This window comes from Spinacia oleracea, chromosome 1 (genome assembly GCF_020520425.1).
Source record: "Spinacia oleracea cultivar Varoflay chromosome 1, BTI_SOV_V1, whole genome shotgun sequence".
NCBI classification, from domain to species: Eukaryota; Viridiplantae; Streptophyta; class Magnoliopsida; order Caryophyllales; family Amaranthaceae; genus Spinacia; species Spinacia oleracea.
Genome location: NC_079487.1, coordinates 111,887,380 through 111,905,099, shown reverse-complemented (window position 1 = coordinate 111,905,099; position 17,720 = coordinate 111,887,380). Strand labels below are relative to the sequence as shown.

Genomic DNA, 17,720 nt, shown 5'->3' with positions numbered 1-17,720 from the left:
TCTTTTGATCTCCACAACAATTAACTCTGGATTAAATTGAGGAAAATAAGTAAATCAAATCAATGTTTCCTATTGGTATCAAGTGACTGAATCAAGAATAAAGTGGCCTACCTTTTGAATTTGGCTTTGATTTTCTCTTCCTGCCAGCTTCTCCATACCAATCTCCTTTGCCTTGATTAGGTCTTGGATGACTTTAATCTATAAACATTCCAAGTCCAGTCATATATGCTGAAAATTTCAGAGCCACCGCTGAAATAATAAATAAATAGATTACGGCTCACCTTATTTACTGAAGCATCGAAACTTGCAACAAGCATATAGGTACAACTATCAGAAATCCAACACCTTTTTAAAGATTCTGTAATCTATGAACATGAAGACATTAGAATTAAAGCTATTTGGGGCAGTAAGGGGGAAGGGTGGGTATGTAGGCAGCATTAGGAACTTATTAGAAACTACAGATGATTATGGGATTAGATTCCGAATAGTTGTAAACTAGCTCGGAATGTTGTGTCCTTGTAGTCGGAGACTTCCGTGCTTTCGACAGTAGAGCCTTGTGGGAAGCTGCTAGGATAGGGAAGACATCAGGAATCTGTTTCAAGAAACAAAATATAACAGTAGATTGAAACTTGAAAGATAAGTAGCAAACCTCGCTAAAAACAGAGAATAGAAGCAGAGATTTTGTTGATTCCTGGGTTTTGATGATGATAAACTTACACTCTACTGATTGTTGAAATAAAGAATGACAGGAGCAAGTCACTATAAGCTAGGACAAGTACACAACGAGGCAAGCTGTGAAGCAACAAGGAAATTAACTCCAACATTATGAAAAGTACAAGTCTAAAGCGTATGGACAGATTAAATCATGGGTCAAGGAGTATGAAGCCCAACAAGTCAAATAGAGTCCAGAAAGGTATAAGATCAGTAGATACAAATATAGCTTAGTATGGGAACAGAATATTTCATAGAGTCCTAAATCAGTTTTGTTTTATAAAAGATAAGTGTCGATATACAAAACTGATTTTAATATTTTACTTAAGGTTAAACTCTTAAACGTTTTGAGTTAATTCACAACTCTCAAATCCGTAAAGATTGATTTTATCTAAATGCGTTTTAAAGATGTTATTTGCGAAAATCTATCTTTTGAAAAGAGTCCCAAATTGTGTTGAATTAGAATCTAGGGTAAACTCTTAGTTTCTTATATATACACCTTAAGCTCTCTGCGAAAGTTTTTATCAGACTTATTTACATTAACCGGAAGCTTTCAGGTATTACCCTTAAAGTCTTAATCTTTAAAGAGTCTGTTCCTGTTCCCATATAGAGCAGTATTTGTTACGTGGTCTTATATCTTGTATTAGTATTAGTTTAATATTTCTTTGTTTCAATCTAAAGTGTTGAGTTATTGTATGATAAGCCTGAGTCAGGCTTACTTGAGCAAGAGAGAAGATCTCACAAGAGATCTGTGAGGAGAAGCAGTTGAGGGACTGTTTCTATAAGGGAAGGAACAACGAGGGGTTGTTCCTTGTCATCTGTAGTCAGAGGCGACTAACAGATTGTGGCCCGAGTAGATTAGGCTTGTAAAGAAACTGAGTTGTTTTGCCTAACTAGTGAATGTGTTTAAGTCCCCAAAGGGGCCGTGGTTTTTTCCTCTCTATTGGGCCTAGAGAGTTTTCCACGCTAAATCTCGCTTGCATATTTTACTGTTTATGTTCCTAGTAGTTTAATTTTTGTAAAACCGTAAAATATCAATTCACCCCCCCTCTTGAGGAACTCTGTGAAATTAACAATTGGTATCAGAGCCAGAACCCTTTAACTGCAGGTAATTCTGTCGGGAAAAACGATTCTGAAGCTATGAACACCACTGAGAAACTCGAAGAGGGATACTCAACACAACGACCTCCAATGTTTAGTGGCAAATACTATTCATATTGGAGAAACAGGATGGAGATCTTTATCAAGGCTGAGTACTATCAAGTATGGAGAGTCATTGAAGTTGGAGACTTCCAAGTCACTAAGCTAAACACCTCTGATGAAACCGTTCCTAAACCGATTGCTGAATTTGACAAAGCCGACTACGAAAAACTCGAGCTTAATGCCATGGCTGTCAAAATTCTTCACCGTGGACTAGGTCCAAACGAGCACAATAGAGTAATGGGATGCAAGAATGCGAAGCAAATTTGGGATCTGCTCCAAGTTACTCATGAAGGAACAAACGAAGTCAAAAGATCAAAGATTGATCTTTTAATGCACCAGTATGAGTTGTTCACCATGAAGCCTTCTGAAACAATTCAAGACATGATCACCCGCTTCACTAACATCATCAATGAATTGAACTCTCTTGGCAAAATCATAACCCCTGAGGAACAAGTTAGAAAGGTTCTAAGAAGTCTTCCACAGGATCCCTGGATGGCCAAGGTAACTGCTCTTCAGGAAACTAAAGACTTCACCAAGTTTAACCTGGAACAACTAGCTGGATCCCTCCTGACTCATGAACTGCAACTAAATGCACGACCTTCAGAGAATAAAAAAAATAGGGCTCTCGCTCTAAAAACTGAAAATGATGAAAACTCTAAAGAGGATGAGGAAACAGCCCTATTTGCTAGGAGATTCAGAAGAATGTTCAGAAACTATAAAGATGGAGATCACAGAGGCAAACCTAACCTGAAATTCTCTAAAACTGATACTGGATGCCATAAGTGTGGAAACTTGGAACATCGCATTAGGGAATGTCCCCTCTGGGATCAAGAACGAGGAAAAGGAAAGGAAACAACCAAAGACAGATTCAAAGATAACAGGAACTCATTCTCCAAAACTGAGGTGAGAAAGGCCATGATTGCTGCATGTTCAGCTCACCTGTGCCTTGTAGCTGAACATGAAGAAGATGGACCTGACTCAGAATCTGAAAAATTCCAGGCAAGTCTCGCTCAAATTAAAAATAAACTTGAATCTCTTTCCAAATTAGAATTGTTTGACCTACTTTCCTGTCTCACTAGTGATTATGAGGATCTCCTAAAAGAAAAGTTAGATTCTGATAAAGAACACCAGACTACCATAAAGGAACTTACTGATGAGCTAGAATGGACAAAAAATACTAACATAGATATAGACAATCGGTTCTTTAACCTCTTTGATCAGAACCTCCACATAAAAGAAATCTGTGAAGCCTTGCGAAGTGAAAACACCTGGCTAAAACAGGAATTGATTGATCTAGAAGTAGCCAAGACTAAAAGCCTTTACAAAGGTGAACTAGAAAGAACTCAACTGGAACTAGTCAAGATTCACCAAGAAAAGACCAACCTAGAAGATGAACTAGCTAGAAAGACTAGACACAGAATAGAAGGAACACCTAAATGGATAGAAGAAGCTAGAACCAAACGCACAGAAGGACTAGGTTTCAATTATAAGAAACGTCACCCTAGAAAGACTAGAGTAGATCTCTACAGTGACATAGTATGCTCCTTCTGTGGTCTAATTGGTCATTACAGAAACTCATGTCCCAAAAACCAAAGAGGCTTGGAAAAGAACATAGAACACACCAGAACTAAATGGGTAAAGAAAAGCGATTTGATTCCAAGCAAGGAACCCAAGCTATGCTGGGTTCCTAAAAACTCTAACTAAAAATTCTCATGCAGGTCGAAGTGAGGGGGAACAACACATGGTATCTAGACAGCGGTTGTTCCAAGCACATGACAGGAGACAGAAACAGATTTCTCTCACTCACGACCTATGAAGGTGGAACTGTGACTTTTGGCGATAATAAAAAAAGGTAACATCATTGGGATTGGTAAGGTCGGTAAGTCAAAGTCTCACTCCATCGATAATGTATTTTTAGTTGAAGGTCTAGGACATAGCTTGTTAAGCATCTCTCATTTCTGTGACAAAGGAAATTATGCTAAATTCTTCTCGAATAAATGTCTGATTATCAACAGTAACACTGATACAGTGATCTTAGAGGGACAGAGGAAAGGGAACACATATGTGGTTAACCTTAACTCTGTTCCTCACTCCAATCTGACCTGTCTTAGTGTTATTGAAGATGATCCATTATTGTGGCATAAAAGATTTGGTCATGCTAGTTTCTCTCTAATGAACAAGTTGAATTCAAAAAAATTTAGTCACAGGTCTTCCGAATACCAAGTTCGCAAAATTATCAGTATGTGATGCCTGTATCAAAGGAAAACAAGTAAGGACTTCCTTCAAGTCTAAGGGAATAATCAGTACAACAAGACCACTGGAGCTGATCCACATGGATTTATGCGGACCAATGAGAACTCAAAGCAGAAGTGGAAAAAGATATGTGCTCGTAATTGTAGATGACTTCTCAAGGTACACATGGGTAATTTTCCTAGCTAGCAAGGAAGAAACATTTGAAGAATTCGTGGCATTTGCCTCTAGGGTCCAACGACAAAGCAATCACAAACTGGTCCACATCAGATCAGATCATGGTACTGAATTCCAAAACAAGAAATTTGATGACCTATGTAAAGAATCAGGAATAGATCATAACTTCTCTGCACCTAGAATTCCTCAACAGAATGGTGTGGTAGAAAGAAAGAATCGAACTCTTGAAGACATGACAAGGACAATGCTGATTGCTAGTGGACTTCCAAAAAGTTTCTGGGCCGAAGCTCTAAACACAGCATGCTATGTGCTCAATCGAGTGTTAATTAGAGCAATCAAAAACAAAACCCCATATGAATTATATAGAGGAAGAAAACCCTCTATAACACATCTCAGAATCTTTGGATGCAAGTGTTTCGTCCACAATAATGGAAAAGATCAACTGGGAAAATTTGATGCACGAAGTGATGAAGCTATATTCTTGGGATATGCTTTAAACAGCAAAGCATATTGAGTATTCAACAAAAGGACCATGTGCATGGAAGAAAGCATACATATTATATTTGATGAAACTGACTCCCAAAACTCTGTTACAGGTACAACCCCTGACGGAAACTTCGAACTAGGACTCACAAGACAAACTGAAGACGAAGAAGTAAGAAGGACTTCTCAAATAGAAGAACAGGCTCAAGATGTTGAAACACCTGAAGGAGGCACAGTTGAAGTGGAACAAACGCAAACTGAGGATCATACGGAACCAAATGCTCAAGTAGAACAGCATGCTGAAGAAGCCACTACACCATTCCAACCCAGACCTTGGAAACATCAAAGCTCACATTCACTTGACCAAATAATTAGTGATCTTGGACGAGGAACAACAACGAGATCACAACTTAAAAACTTTTGCGCTTTTTATGCTTATTTATCAATGATTGAACCTAAAAATTATAAAGAGGCACTAACTGACTCTGATTGGATCATTGCCATGCAGGAGGAACTCAATGAATTCGAAAGGAATAAAGTATGGCATCTTGAGCCCACACCTTTAGCCAACAGAGTAATAGGCCTAAAGTGGGTATTCCGAAACAAACAAGACGAGCATGCAACCATTACTAGGAACAAAGCCAGATTGGTCGTCAAAGGGTACAATCAGCAAGAAGGGATAGATTTTGAAGAGACATTTGCTCCAGTTGCCAGAATGGAAGCAATACGCATACTTATAGCGTTTGCATCATACATGGGGTTCAAACTCTATCAAATGGATGTAAAATGTGCGTTCTTAAACGGACATCTCAAGGAAGAAGTCTACGTGGAACAACCACCAGGATTTGAAGATCCAGAATACCCCTCACATGTGTACAAGCTGGACAAAGCACTATATGGATTAAAACAAGCTCCAAGAGCATGGTATGAACGACTCTCTCACTTCCTACTAGACAATAAATTCAATCGAGGTAAAGTTGATAGAACCATGTTCCTTAAGTCAAGAAATACAGACATACTAATTGTTCAAATTTATGTTGATGATATTATATTTGGTGCTACTAACGAAGATCTTTGCAAGGAATTCTCTGACTTAATGCAGCAAGAATTTCAAATGAGCATGATGGGGGAACTTAACTTCTTCCTAGGTCTTCAAATCAAACAAACGGAACAAGGCATCATGATACATCAACAGAAATACATAAAGGATCTCATCAAGAAATATGGAATGGAGTCTACTAAAAGCAATCACACACCAATGGGAACAACTACAAGACTAGATGAGGATCAAGATGGTAAAAGTGTTGATCAAACAAGATACAGAGGTATGATAGGCTCTTTACTTTATCTCACAGCAAGCAGACCAGACATTGCATTCAGTGTAGGTGTATGTGCCCGCTTTCAATCTAATCCAAAGGAATCCCATCTCACAGCAGTCAAAAGAATTATAAGATACCTAAAAGGAACAGATGACTTATGCCTATGGTACCCTAACTATGATCAATTTGATCTCAAAGGATATACAGATGCTGACTATGCAGGTGATTTAGTAAACAGAAAAAGCACATCAGGGATGGTGCAGTTCCTAGGAGCATGTGCAGTCTCCTGGGCTTCCAAGAAACAAAACACTGTGGCATTATCCACAACAGAAGCCGAATATGTAGCTGCTGCTTCATGCTGTTCCCAAATGCTATGGATCAAACAACAACTTAGAGACTTTGGTATGAAATTAAAATGTGTTCCTATCCTGTGTGACAACACTAGTGCCATCTGCATATCAAAAGATCCAGTCCACCACTCAAGAGTCAAACACATTCACATTCGGCATCACTTTCTAAAAGACTATGTGGAAAAGGAACTGTTCAAACTTGAATTCTATCCCACAGAAGATCAAGTAGCTGACATCTTGACCAAACCACTTAACAGGGACAGACATGACAAGCTAAGGTTAGAACTTGGTATGATACGAATACAATGATAACTGTTGCCCTTACTTACTTTCTAACTTCACTGGATATTATTTAAAAAAAAAAAAATAATAATAATTATTATTATTACGTTTATTTTTTCTTTGCTTCTATTTATGAAATTTTTCTTGAATGGACTAACAATCAGACTCAGATTGCAAAATCCAGCTGTGTGCATTACCACAGCCACGTCTGCACACTATTAAGGTAATCGCACTTGTTTCCAATACTTGCTTTCAATTCGAGGTCTAAGTGGGAATACTAAAAATGAATGGAAAGCATTTAATTTGATTCATCGAATCTTACAAAACCCGGTGCATGCATTACTATTCCATTTTTATTCACTCAAACACGCTTCCTACACTCCGATTCCCAACACAAAAACTCTTCCCATTCCAATCATTCCGCCTATAAAATTCTCGGAACATCCCCTCCTTCTTATAAAATCCCAAATTTTTAAATTTCAAAAAATTAACTTATCTCTCCTAGAAAATCGCAACAGCCTTCCCTATAAAATCATGACCCTCTACAAACTTCAATTCTCAAACCCTACAAATTCATCTTCTCCTTCTACACCCATCATCACCGTCATACCTCTTCAAACCATTCATCCAGAAACAATGCCTCCCAAACAACCAACTCCCAAACCATCAGCCACAAAATCAACTGCAAAACTCACCACCAAACGAAAGTTGGTCTTGAAGAAGGAAGTCGCTGCTTTGACTCAGGGGGAACCTCATCTTCCAGTTGAGAAGAAGGTAAAACTCGAACCCACAAAGTTTTTCTATTTTTCCCCCGATCGTATGCTCCCTGGTCTTAGCATAGATTTTGGTTGGTGTCGAGAAGTAGGGTTTGTAGAGTTGTTGGAGTCGATCGAGTCTCAAGGTTGGACTTATCTTTTTGAGGTTTGTTCTAAAGCTTGCATGTATCCAGAAGCAATGAGGGAATTTTGCTCAAACTTTGTCAATCAAAAGGGGGTTTGTAGTTCTGAGGTTAATGGGAAGCAATTTAGCTTCGATGCTGAGAAATTGGGGTCTTGGTTCAAAGTCCCTGTGTTAGGAGAGGAAGTCTATCACAAGGGTAAGGGTCCAATTGAGCTCGGGGGTGCAACAATGAAGGAAGTTTACTCTTATTTTGGTGGTCAAGGTAAGCACCCAAAATCTCTCAACCAGTCTGTCCTCACTCCATTTCAAAAAGTCCTTTTTAATGTGGTACGAAGGGGTCTTGTTCCGCGTCATGACAAACGTGCTTTGGCAAGCAGGTTAGATCTGATCTACATTTTTCTCCTAGAATCCCAACGCCAAATAAACTTTCCTGTTGTTTTTATTTCCCATCTCACTCACTCCATCTCCCAGAACAATATGATTGGCTATGGGTCTCTTCTTACCTTCATCATGAGAAAGGTTGGGGTTGACCTTACTCGTTACACAGCTGAACCTGTTACTCCAGCCCATATTCTTAACAAAGCTTGCTTGAATGGGATCAGCTTGAGTGTAGTCGATGGAGTCGTCTGTGTTGGTAAGACGAATGTGGGAGATACTACACCTCAGGAAGAAGAAGGAGAAGAAGACGTAGATGATGAGGAGGAATTTTCTGAGGAAGAGGGAGAAGTGGCCTTTCCCTGTCAAGAAGAAGAGGGTCAGTCCGAGGATGTGTCTCACAATGCGGGTCCAAAACAACAAAGTCCAAAACCATCCGCCTCGCCTATCCAACAGCCTCATCTCTCCCCTGTGTCCACTCAGCCTATTCGCCGTAGCAACCGTCTCGCCAGTTCCTCCAAGGGAGTACCTCCGGTGTATCGGGTTGAGGATTCTGACTCGGACAAGGAAGGGGAAACTCAGTCTGCTGCTCCCTCACCAGATGGCTCAATTCAGCTCCTAATGACCAAGGTAGATCAACTGCAGCTAGACAATGTTGTTCTGCTGTCTGCTGTCACATATTTACAGGAGCTGATACATAAGATGCAGCAGGACCAGGCTGAGTTCTTCAATGACATGACGGAGCGCCTAGCTGACATGGTGATAGAAGAGGTGGCTCCTGCTGATGATGCTGCACCCCAACCCTGATCCTGCTACAAACTGTGATTACCCCACCCCTTATATTTCTGCTATCTCACAAACAATTTTATCTTTGCCTGCTCTCTAAACAATTATTTTTTTTTGGTTGGTTTTGATGCGCCAAGTTTATGACTAATGATCATTAGTGCGCTTTTCCTACGTTCTGATAGTTGACCCACATTGACTTGTAGGATTGTTTGCTTGTATTGTGCTCTTTGTTGCGTTTTCCTTGTTTTGCTTGCAGGGGTGCGGTCAAACTCGTTGACCGACTTGAGCTGCATGATGTCTATCTGATTGGAAGGGTAACATAATTCACATATGTTCTTTCTTCTGCTTCGAGAAACCGTTTTTCCCTTGCACCCTTTTTGATAATTCCAAAGGGGGAAGATATTAAGAGGGGGAACTTGTGTTCAAAACTATTGGTATCTATACATAGGTTCGACACCTCAGTGACTCTTCTGTGCCTGGCTAAGATTGATCTTGGTACTTGACTGTCAGGTTACATGTTCCATTCCTCAGTCATTCATATATATTTTAGTTTTATTAAGTTGTAAGGTTGTCATCATCAAAAAGGGGAAAATTGTTGATTCCTGGGTTTTGATGATGATAAGCTTACACTCTACTGATTGTTGAAATAAAGAATGGCAGGAGCAAGTCACTATAAGCTAGGACAAGTATACAACGAGGCAAGCTGTGAAGCAACAAGGAAATTAAGTCCAACATTATGAAGAGTACAAGTCTAAAGCGTATGGACAGATTAAATCATGGGCCAAGGAGTATGAAGCCCAGCAAGTCAAATAGAGTCCAGAAAGGTATAAGATCAGTAGATACAAATATAGCTTAGTATGGGAACAGAATATTTCATAGAGTCCTAAATCAGTTTTGTTTTATAAAAGATAAGTGTCGATATACAAAACTGATTTTACTATTTTACTTAAGGTTAAACTCTTAAACGTTTTGAGTTAATTCACAACTCTCAAATCCATAAAGATTGATTTTATCTAAACGCGTTTTAAAGATGTTATTTGCGAAAATCTATCTTTTGAAAAGAGTCCCAAATTGTGTTGAATTAGAATCTAGGGTAAACTCTTAGTTTCTTATATATACACCTTAAGCTCTCTGCGAAAGTTTTTATCAGACTTATTTACATTAACCGGAAGCTTTCAGGTATTACCCTTAAAGTCTTAATCTTTAAAGAGTCTGTTCCTGTTCCCATATAGAGCAGTATTTGTTACGTGGTCTTATATCTTGTATTAGTATTAGTTTAATATTTCTTTGTTTCAATCTAAAGTGTTGAGTTATTGTATGATAAGCCTGAGTCGGGCTTACTTGAGCAAGAGAGAAGATCTCACAAGAGATCTGTGAGGAGAAGCAGTTGAGGGACTGTTTCTATAAGGGAAGGAACAACGAGGGGTTGTTCCTGGTCATCTGTAGTCAGAGGCGACTAACAGATTGTGACCCGAGTAGATTAGGCTTGTAAAGAAACTGAGTTGTTTTGCCTAACTAGTGAATGTGTTTAAGTACCCAAAGGGGCCGTGGTTTTTTCCTCTCTATTGGGCCTAGAGAGTTTTCCACGCTAAATCTCGCTTGCATATTTTACTGTTTCTGTTCCTAGTAGTTTAATTTTTGTAAAACCGTAAAATATCAATTCACCCCCCCCCCCCTCTTGAGAAACTCTGTGAAAAAATAAACTCTAAATACCATGATGCATCCCCCCTCCCAAGAAAAGAGAAACACAAAAAGCCCTTGGCAAAATAGTCCAAAGATAAAAGATACTTCTCTTCCACCTCTAGGCATGAGAATTCATATTTCATAGGCACAGTGTACAATAAACATACACTAAAAGAAAGGTAACAAACCTCAGAAGGTTCAGTAGAATGTCACTCAGGAACTAACACAAACCAATGAAACCATATGACATTTTATGGTAGCTACAAAGGATTCAATGCTTTCTCTGATTTTAACCAAAATTGAAGAGTAAAATACACTTAAACCTTCAAATCAGTGTTTAGCAGATTAAAGTGGACACAGATGCCACAAGTGGACGCAAACGTAAGTGAAATGCAACAAAAAAAATCTCAATGATGTCAGTGAAAAGGAAAATTTTGACGTGACTGGACCCTATCATATTGATTTCTAGCTACCATAAATCTCATTAATGCAGGAAATTCAACAGTTAATTTAATGCAATCGAATTGGAAGAAGAAGACCCGAAAGATGATGTTTTTCCTTCCAGCCATCAAAGAGAGACATTGTAAGAGATTAGAAGAAAGAAAAAAAGGGTGAGAAATGGAATAGCATGGGAGGGGGGAGGCGAATCAGGAGAGGGAGGGGGGTTAATAGCAGGCTGGGGGCTAGGTTAACTTGGTACGGCTAAAAACCGCCACGCACCTTGTTTACCTATTTCAGCAGGTTATAATCTCACTTAATGTGTTATTAGAAGACTATATTTAAACCTTGGATAAAACATGAATAATTGATTTGTCGTACTGTTAATAGAAGAACGGGCTAAGGTTGGATTAACTTGAACAAAATTTTCAATATTATAACTAATTATTAATAATTTAAATACAATTATACAAGTTCATAAACATATCAATGGTGTAGACTTGATTAAATACTATTCACTAAATGTTTATATGGAGAAAGATTAAGTCAACCTATCCTATAATTAAATTTAATAAAAATAAAGTCGATTTTTTAAAAATAATAATAAATAAATCATAATTAACCACCTATTTTTGTGCATTGGGACAATTTGTACAAGCCAATTATTATAGTTCCCCTATATTTGAGGGTAGTCCATGCTTAATTAGAAAATGCATGCAACCTTTAATCATTATATATATAGATGATAAATTGACAAAACAATGCCAAGTTAGAAAAAAAATAAGAATAAAAATGGGTTTCATTAGTTACAAGTCTGTGTTGTGTCTATGGATGTGCTTAGGATGCATACAAGTGAATTTTGCACCAACAACATTGGCGCAAATTGAATTGGGTAAATACAGGGTCAATATATTGAACTCGCTACCTGATCCGTTGACTTTACGTTGTCAATCGAAAAATAATGATTTGGGCACGCATGTTTTGCAAAAAGGGCAAATCTTTGAATGGCCTTTTCATGTCAACTTTTTGGACACAACGTTGTATTTTTGCCATTTCTATTGGAAGAACAAAAACATTTCCTTTCCTGTTTTTAGAACTGATCCTGAAGGGGAGTGTCCACATAAACGCATCTTTTGGGAGGCCAAAGACTATGGCTTCAATTTCCATTGCGACGATAAGGAATGGGTCCAAATACATACTTGGACCCAATGAATAAAGCCTTGCTTCAATTTAATACTACTAATAACTTCCCTTTAAAGAGGGATGAAGACGAAGATGAAGATAGTTATTAATTTTGTTTTTTTGTAGTTTTTTTAATTTTATTTTTTAACAATTTATAGCCATTTTATACCCGCATACTTGTACTCTGTATTTTTGATGGGATTTTTCCCAAGTATAATGAATACTGAAAAATGAATAAATGAATAAAGTTTGAAGTATTTAGTGTATCTGTAGAGTACTCCGTATAAGCTAAGAGCATAAGAGTAACCGTTTTCTTTTAGTATATCGTTATTTGACGCCCGCGTACGCCAATATTGCATGTGTTTTTAATGTGAAAGTACACTTTTTCCCTTATAAAAAGTTACCCCCTCCCTTCCTTTTTTTTCACCCCTTTCCCTCATCTCCTCCTCCCCCTCTAGTCGTCCTCTATGTTTCCTCACTGGGAAGCATAAATTCCGGCTCATCTTTTTCACATCTCCGTTGGCAAACTCCTTAACTCATATGGCTACCACCTAATCTCGCCGGAAAAGTTGTGCTTCTTTACATTTTATCACCGGAACGTGGCGTTCGTTGATAATTCATCAAGGAAGATGGAGGTGGAGCTCACGGGGGTCGACGGAGGTCAACGGAGCAGCAACAGAAATGGCAGAGGTAAAAATCAAAGTTTTTATTTTTTTTATTTTTACTAAGGCAAAGAGGCGCACGGTAATTGCTTGATGGCCATGTGAGCTGCGCACGGATATATATTGCTTGGCTCATATGGCCACCAAGCATATCTTGTGCTTGGTAGACATGGCTACCGCGCACAGAAATTGTGTGGTGGCCATGTCAGCCAAGCAAAAGATTTTCTTGGTGGCCATGTCAGCCAAGCAATATTCGTGTGCGGCTCACATATATGGCCACCCGGAAATCTTGTGCGTGGGTATTCTTATGAAATTTAATTATTTTTATTTTTTTACGTAAAATTGGTCGACTTAAGGCATATTTTTCGTGCATATTAGGGATTTTATTGTTTAAAATTAGATGTATTAAGAATTAATGTTAAAAACTAATGTTAATTAATATTTCATAAATGAGTGTTAGTAATTTTAGAAATTATTTGTTAAATTATTTTAGAATCTAATTTATTGATTAAATTTTATTTAGTATATTATTAAGGAAAATTTGTTAAAATTAATCCAATCTTTATTCGTTCTTCTATCAACAGTACCACAAATCAATTATTCATGATTAATCCAATGTTTAATTAGAGTCTTCTAATAACAGATCAAGTGACCGGTAGTCTGCTGAAAGAGGTCAACGAGTCACTTGTTGATTCTTTTTCCCTCTTAAACCCCATTACTATACCCAGGCCATTTACTCTCTCACATACCATCTCCTCTTTCGTTTCTTCTCTTCTAAAATCTAAAACACCATGGCTATGGAAGCTTGAAGGTCGAAGTGAGAATTCGCAAAATTCGGGAAGATAAATTTGGGAAGAACAATACCAGAACAGAAAATTGAAGCAAAATTTGCACAATTGTAAGTCCAGAGCCGTCTCCGACTACTTGGTGGCCTTATACTTAATACAGATATTGGGCCCCTATAAACTTTTCGGGCAATTATTTAATGTAAAATACATAACTATTATATTGATTTTTTTTTGTATATACAAATTATAGTGTCAAATTAATAGTATATTTACGTTTTATGAGGGTTAGTTTGAGAAAAGAATGAAAATGTTGACAAAAGGGTGATTTTTTTAGTAAGGAAAACTAGAATAAAATGAAAGAAAAAGGGAGAAAGGTTGATGAGTCTCGAACATGGGTCCCCGATTCCTTGCTATTGCCTCCCTACCAACTAGGACAAAGTTCTTTTGTTTTTTTTAATAAAGAAGCTGAAAAATATATGACCTTGTAATGTGTTGGGGTTTAACCAGAAATTTTGGGCCCCAAAATTGTGTGGCCATGTGATGTAGCTCCGGTTGCACAGCCCCATAGTTGGGCCTGTGTAAGTCCCATTAACCAAAAAATGCGAAATTCATATTTGAATGCTTTTGCATAAAATGTTGCAAACTTTATGAATAAGAACCATAATTAACTAATTTTTAAATTTATCATAGCGAATTTATATTGGTATCATGAATGGTTGTGTTTTATGGATTGATTTTGCGAATTGATTTTTGTGGTTAATTGATTTCGTTATATTGATTGTATTTTGTGGGTAAAATTGATTGAAAATGAACTGGTATTGGTAGGTTATAATGAGTTTGGATGAAGATAAACTGGTAAAAGTATGTCCTCCTCTTTCGCATGGAGTACTAATTTGGTCACCGATATTCTTGCTGGGGTTGGGGATGCAGATTTCTTTACATACTAGAACAAACTTGTCAAAATATTTTGAGGTGTATATTTAAATCAGATTTTCTTGATAAATATTAAACATTATCCCCTTGATGAACTTTTAAATATTTCCTTTTTGATATTTGGCAGTGTTAAGCAGATGAAAGTGGACACAGATGCCACAAGTGGACGCAAACGTAAGTGAAATGCAACAAAAAAAACCCTCAATGATGTCAGTTAGAAGGAGAATTTTGACGTGACTGGACCGGTGGACCCTATCGTATTGATTTCTAGCTACCATAAACCTCATTAACGCAGGAAAGTCAATAGCTAATTTAATGAACTTTGGTTTTGGCATTGCTCATATTTGTGAGATTCTCATTTGGAACCTCTTGCTGCAATTGAATTGGAAGAAGAAGACCCGAAAGATGATGTTTTTCCTTTCAGCCATCAAAGAGAGACATTGTAAGAGATTAGAAGAAAGAAAAAAAGGGTGTGAAATGGAATAGCATTGGAGGGGGGAGGCGAATCAGGAGAGGGAGGGGGGGTTAATAGCAAGCTGGGGGGTAGGTTAACTTGAAACGGCTAAAAACCGCCACGTCACCTTGCTTACCTATTTCAGCAGGTTATAATCTCACTTAATGTGTTATTAGAAGACTATATTTAAACCTTGGATTAAACATGAATAATCGATTTGTCATAATGTTAATAGAAGAACGGGCAAAGGTTGGATAAACTTGAAAAAATGTATCAATATTTTAACTAATTATTACTAATTCAAATACAACTATACAAGTTCATAAATATATCAATGGTGTAGACTTGATTAAATACTATTCACTAAATGTTTAGATTGAGGAAGATTAAGTCAACCTATCCTATAATTAAATTTAATAAAAATAAAGTCGATTTTTTAAAAATAATAATAAATAAATCATAATTAACCATCTATTTTTGTGCATTGAGACAATTTGTACAAGCTAATTATTATAGTTCCCCTATATTTGAGGGTAGTCCATGCTTAATTAGAAAATGCATGCGACCCTTAACCATTATATATATAGATGATAAATTTACAAAACAATGTCAAGTTAGACAATAAAATAAGAATTAAAATGGGTTTCATTAGTTGCAAGTCTGTGTTGTGTATATGGATGTGCTTGGGATGCATACAAGTGAATTTTGCACCAACAACATTGGCGCAAATTGAATTGGGTAAATACAGGGTTAATATATTGAACTCGCTACCTGATCCATTGACTTTACGTTGTCAATCTAAAGATAATGATTTGGGCACGCATGTTTTGCAAAAAGGGCAAGTCTTTGAATGGCCTTTTCATGTAAATTTTTTGGACACAACGTTGTATTTTTGCCATTTCTATTGGAAGAACAAAAACATTTCCTTTCCTGTTTTTAGAACTGATCCTGAAGGGGAGTGTCCACATAAACGCATCTTTTGGGAGGCCAAAGACTATGGCTTCAATTTCCATTGCGACGATAAGGAATGGGTCCAAATACATACTTGGACCCAATGAATAAAGCTTTGCTTCAGTTTAATACTACTGAAAACTTCCCTTCAAAGAGGGATGAAGACGAAGATGAAGATAGTTCTTAATTATTTTTTTTTGTATAATTTTTTTTTTTTAACAATTTATAGCATTTCATACCCGCATACTTGTACACTGTATTTTTTATGGGATTTTTCCCAAGTATAATGAATACTGAATACTGAATAAATGAATAAAGTTTGAAGTATTTCGTGTATTAGTAGAGTACTCCGTATAAGCTAAGAGCATAAGAGTTACCGTTTTCTTTTAGTGTATCGTTATTCGACGTCCGCGTACGCTAATATTGCCTGCGTTTTTAATGTGAAAATACACTTTTACCCTTATAAAAAGTTACCCCCTCCCTTTCTTTTTTTCACCCCTCCCCCTCACCTCCCCCCCCCCTCTGGTCGTCCTCTCTGTTTCCTCACATCTCCGTTGGCAAACTCTTTAACTCATATGACTACCACCTAATCTCGTCGAAAATGTTGTGTTTCTTTCAATTTTATCACTGGAATATGACGTTCGTCGATAATTCATCAAGGAAGATGGAGGTGGAGCTCACAGGGGTCGACGAAGGTCACGTAGCTGACAGAGGTTGACGGAGCAACAATGGAAATGGCAGAGGCCAGTAAAAATCGAAGTTTTTTTTATATATATTTACTAGGGCAAAGAGGTGCACAGTGATTGCTTTGGTGGCCATGTGAGTTGCGCACGATTATATATTGCTTGGCTCATATGGCCACCAAGCATATCTTGTGCTTGGTAGACATGGCTACCGGGCACGGAAATTGTGTGGTGGCCATGTCAGCCAAGCACAAGATTTTCTCGGTGGCCATGGGAGCCAAGCAATATTCGTGTGCAGCTTACATGGCGACCAGCAGCTCTTGTGTGTTGGTATCCTTAAGAAATTTAATTATTTTTACTTTTTACGTAAAATTGGTCGAATTAGGGCATATTTTTCGTGCATATTAGGGATTATCATTGTTTAAAATTAGCGTGTATTAAGTATTAATGTTAAAAATTAGTGTTAATTAATGTATTAAATTATTTCATAAATGAGTGTTAGTAATTTTAGAAATTATTTGTTAAATTATTTTAGAATCTAATTTGTTGATTAAATTTTTATTTAGTATATTATTAAGGAAAATTTGTTAAAATTAATCCAATCTTTGTTCGTTCTTCTATCAAAAGTACCACAAAGCAATTATTCATGATTAATCCAACGTTTAATTAGAGTCTTCTATTAACAGGTCAAGTGACCGGTAATCATCTGAGACAGGTCAAGGAATCACTTGTTGACTTTTTTCCCTCTTAAACCCCATTACTTTACCCCAGCCATTTACTCTCTCACATACCATCTCCTCTTTCGTTTCTTCTCTTCTAAAATCTGAAACACCATGGTTATGGTAACTTAAAGGTAGAAGTGAGAATTCCGAAATTCGGGAAGATAAATTTGGGAAGAACAACGCCAGAACAGAAATTGAAGTAAAATTTGCACAACTGTAAGTCCAGAGCCGTCTCCGACTAGTTGGTGGGCTTATTCTAAATACATATATTGGGCCCCTATAAACTTTTCGGGCAATTATTTAATGTAAAATAAATAACTATTATATTGATTTTTTTTATATATACAAATTATAGTGTCAAATTAATAATATATTTACGTTTTGTGAG

At 37.2% G+C, this 17,720-nt stretch overlaps 1 protein-coding gene across 1 annotated transcript; it reads left to right on the top strand.

Moving 5' to 3' along the window:
* Positions 1–373: 373 nt before the first annotated feature.
* Positions 374–4,161, top strand: LOC110779625 (uncharacterized). Its single transcript, XM_021984112.2, has 5 exons — positions 374–419; positions 523–617; positions 1,798–3,549; positions 3,633–3,766; positions 3,930–4,161. The coding sequence occupies exons 1-5, from the start codon at positions 374–376 to the stop codon at positions 4,159–4,161; spliced, it is 2,259 nt and encodes a 752-aa protein (XP_021839804.2).
* Positions 4,162–17,720: the final 13,559 nt, after the last annotated feature.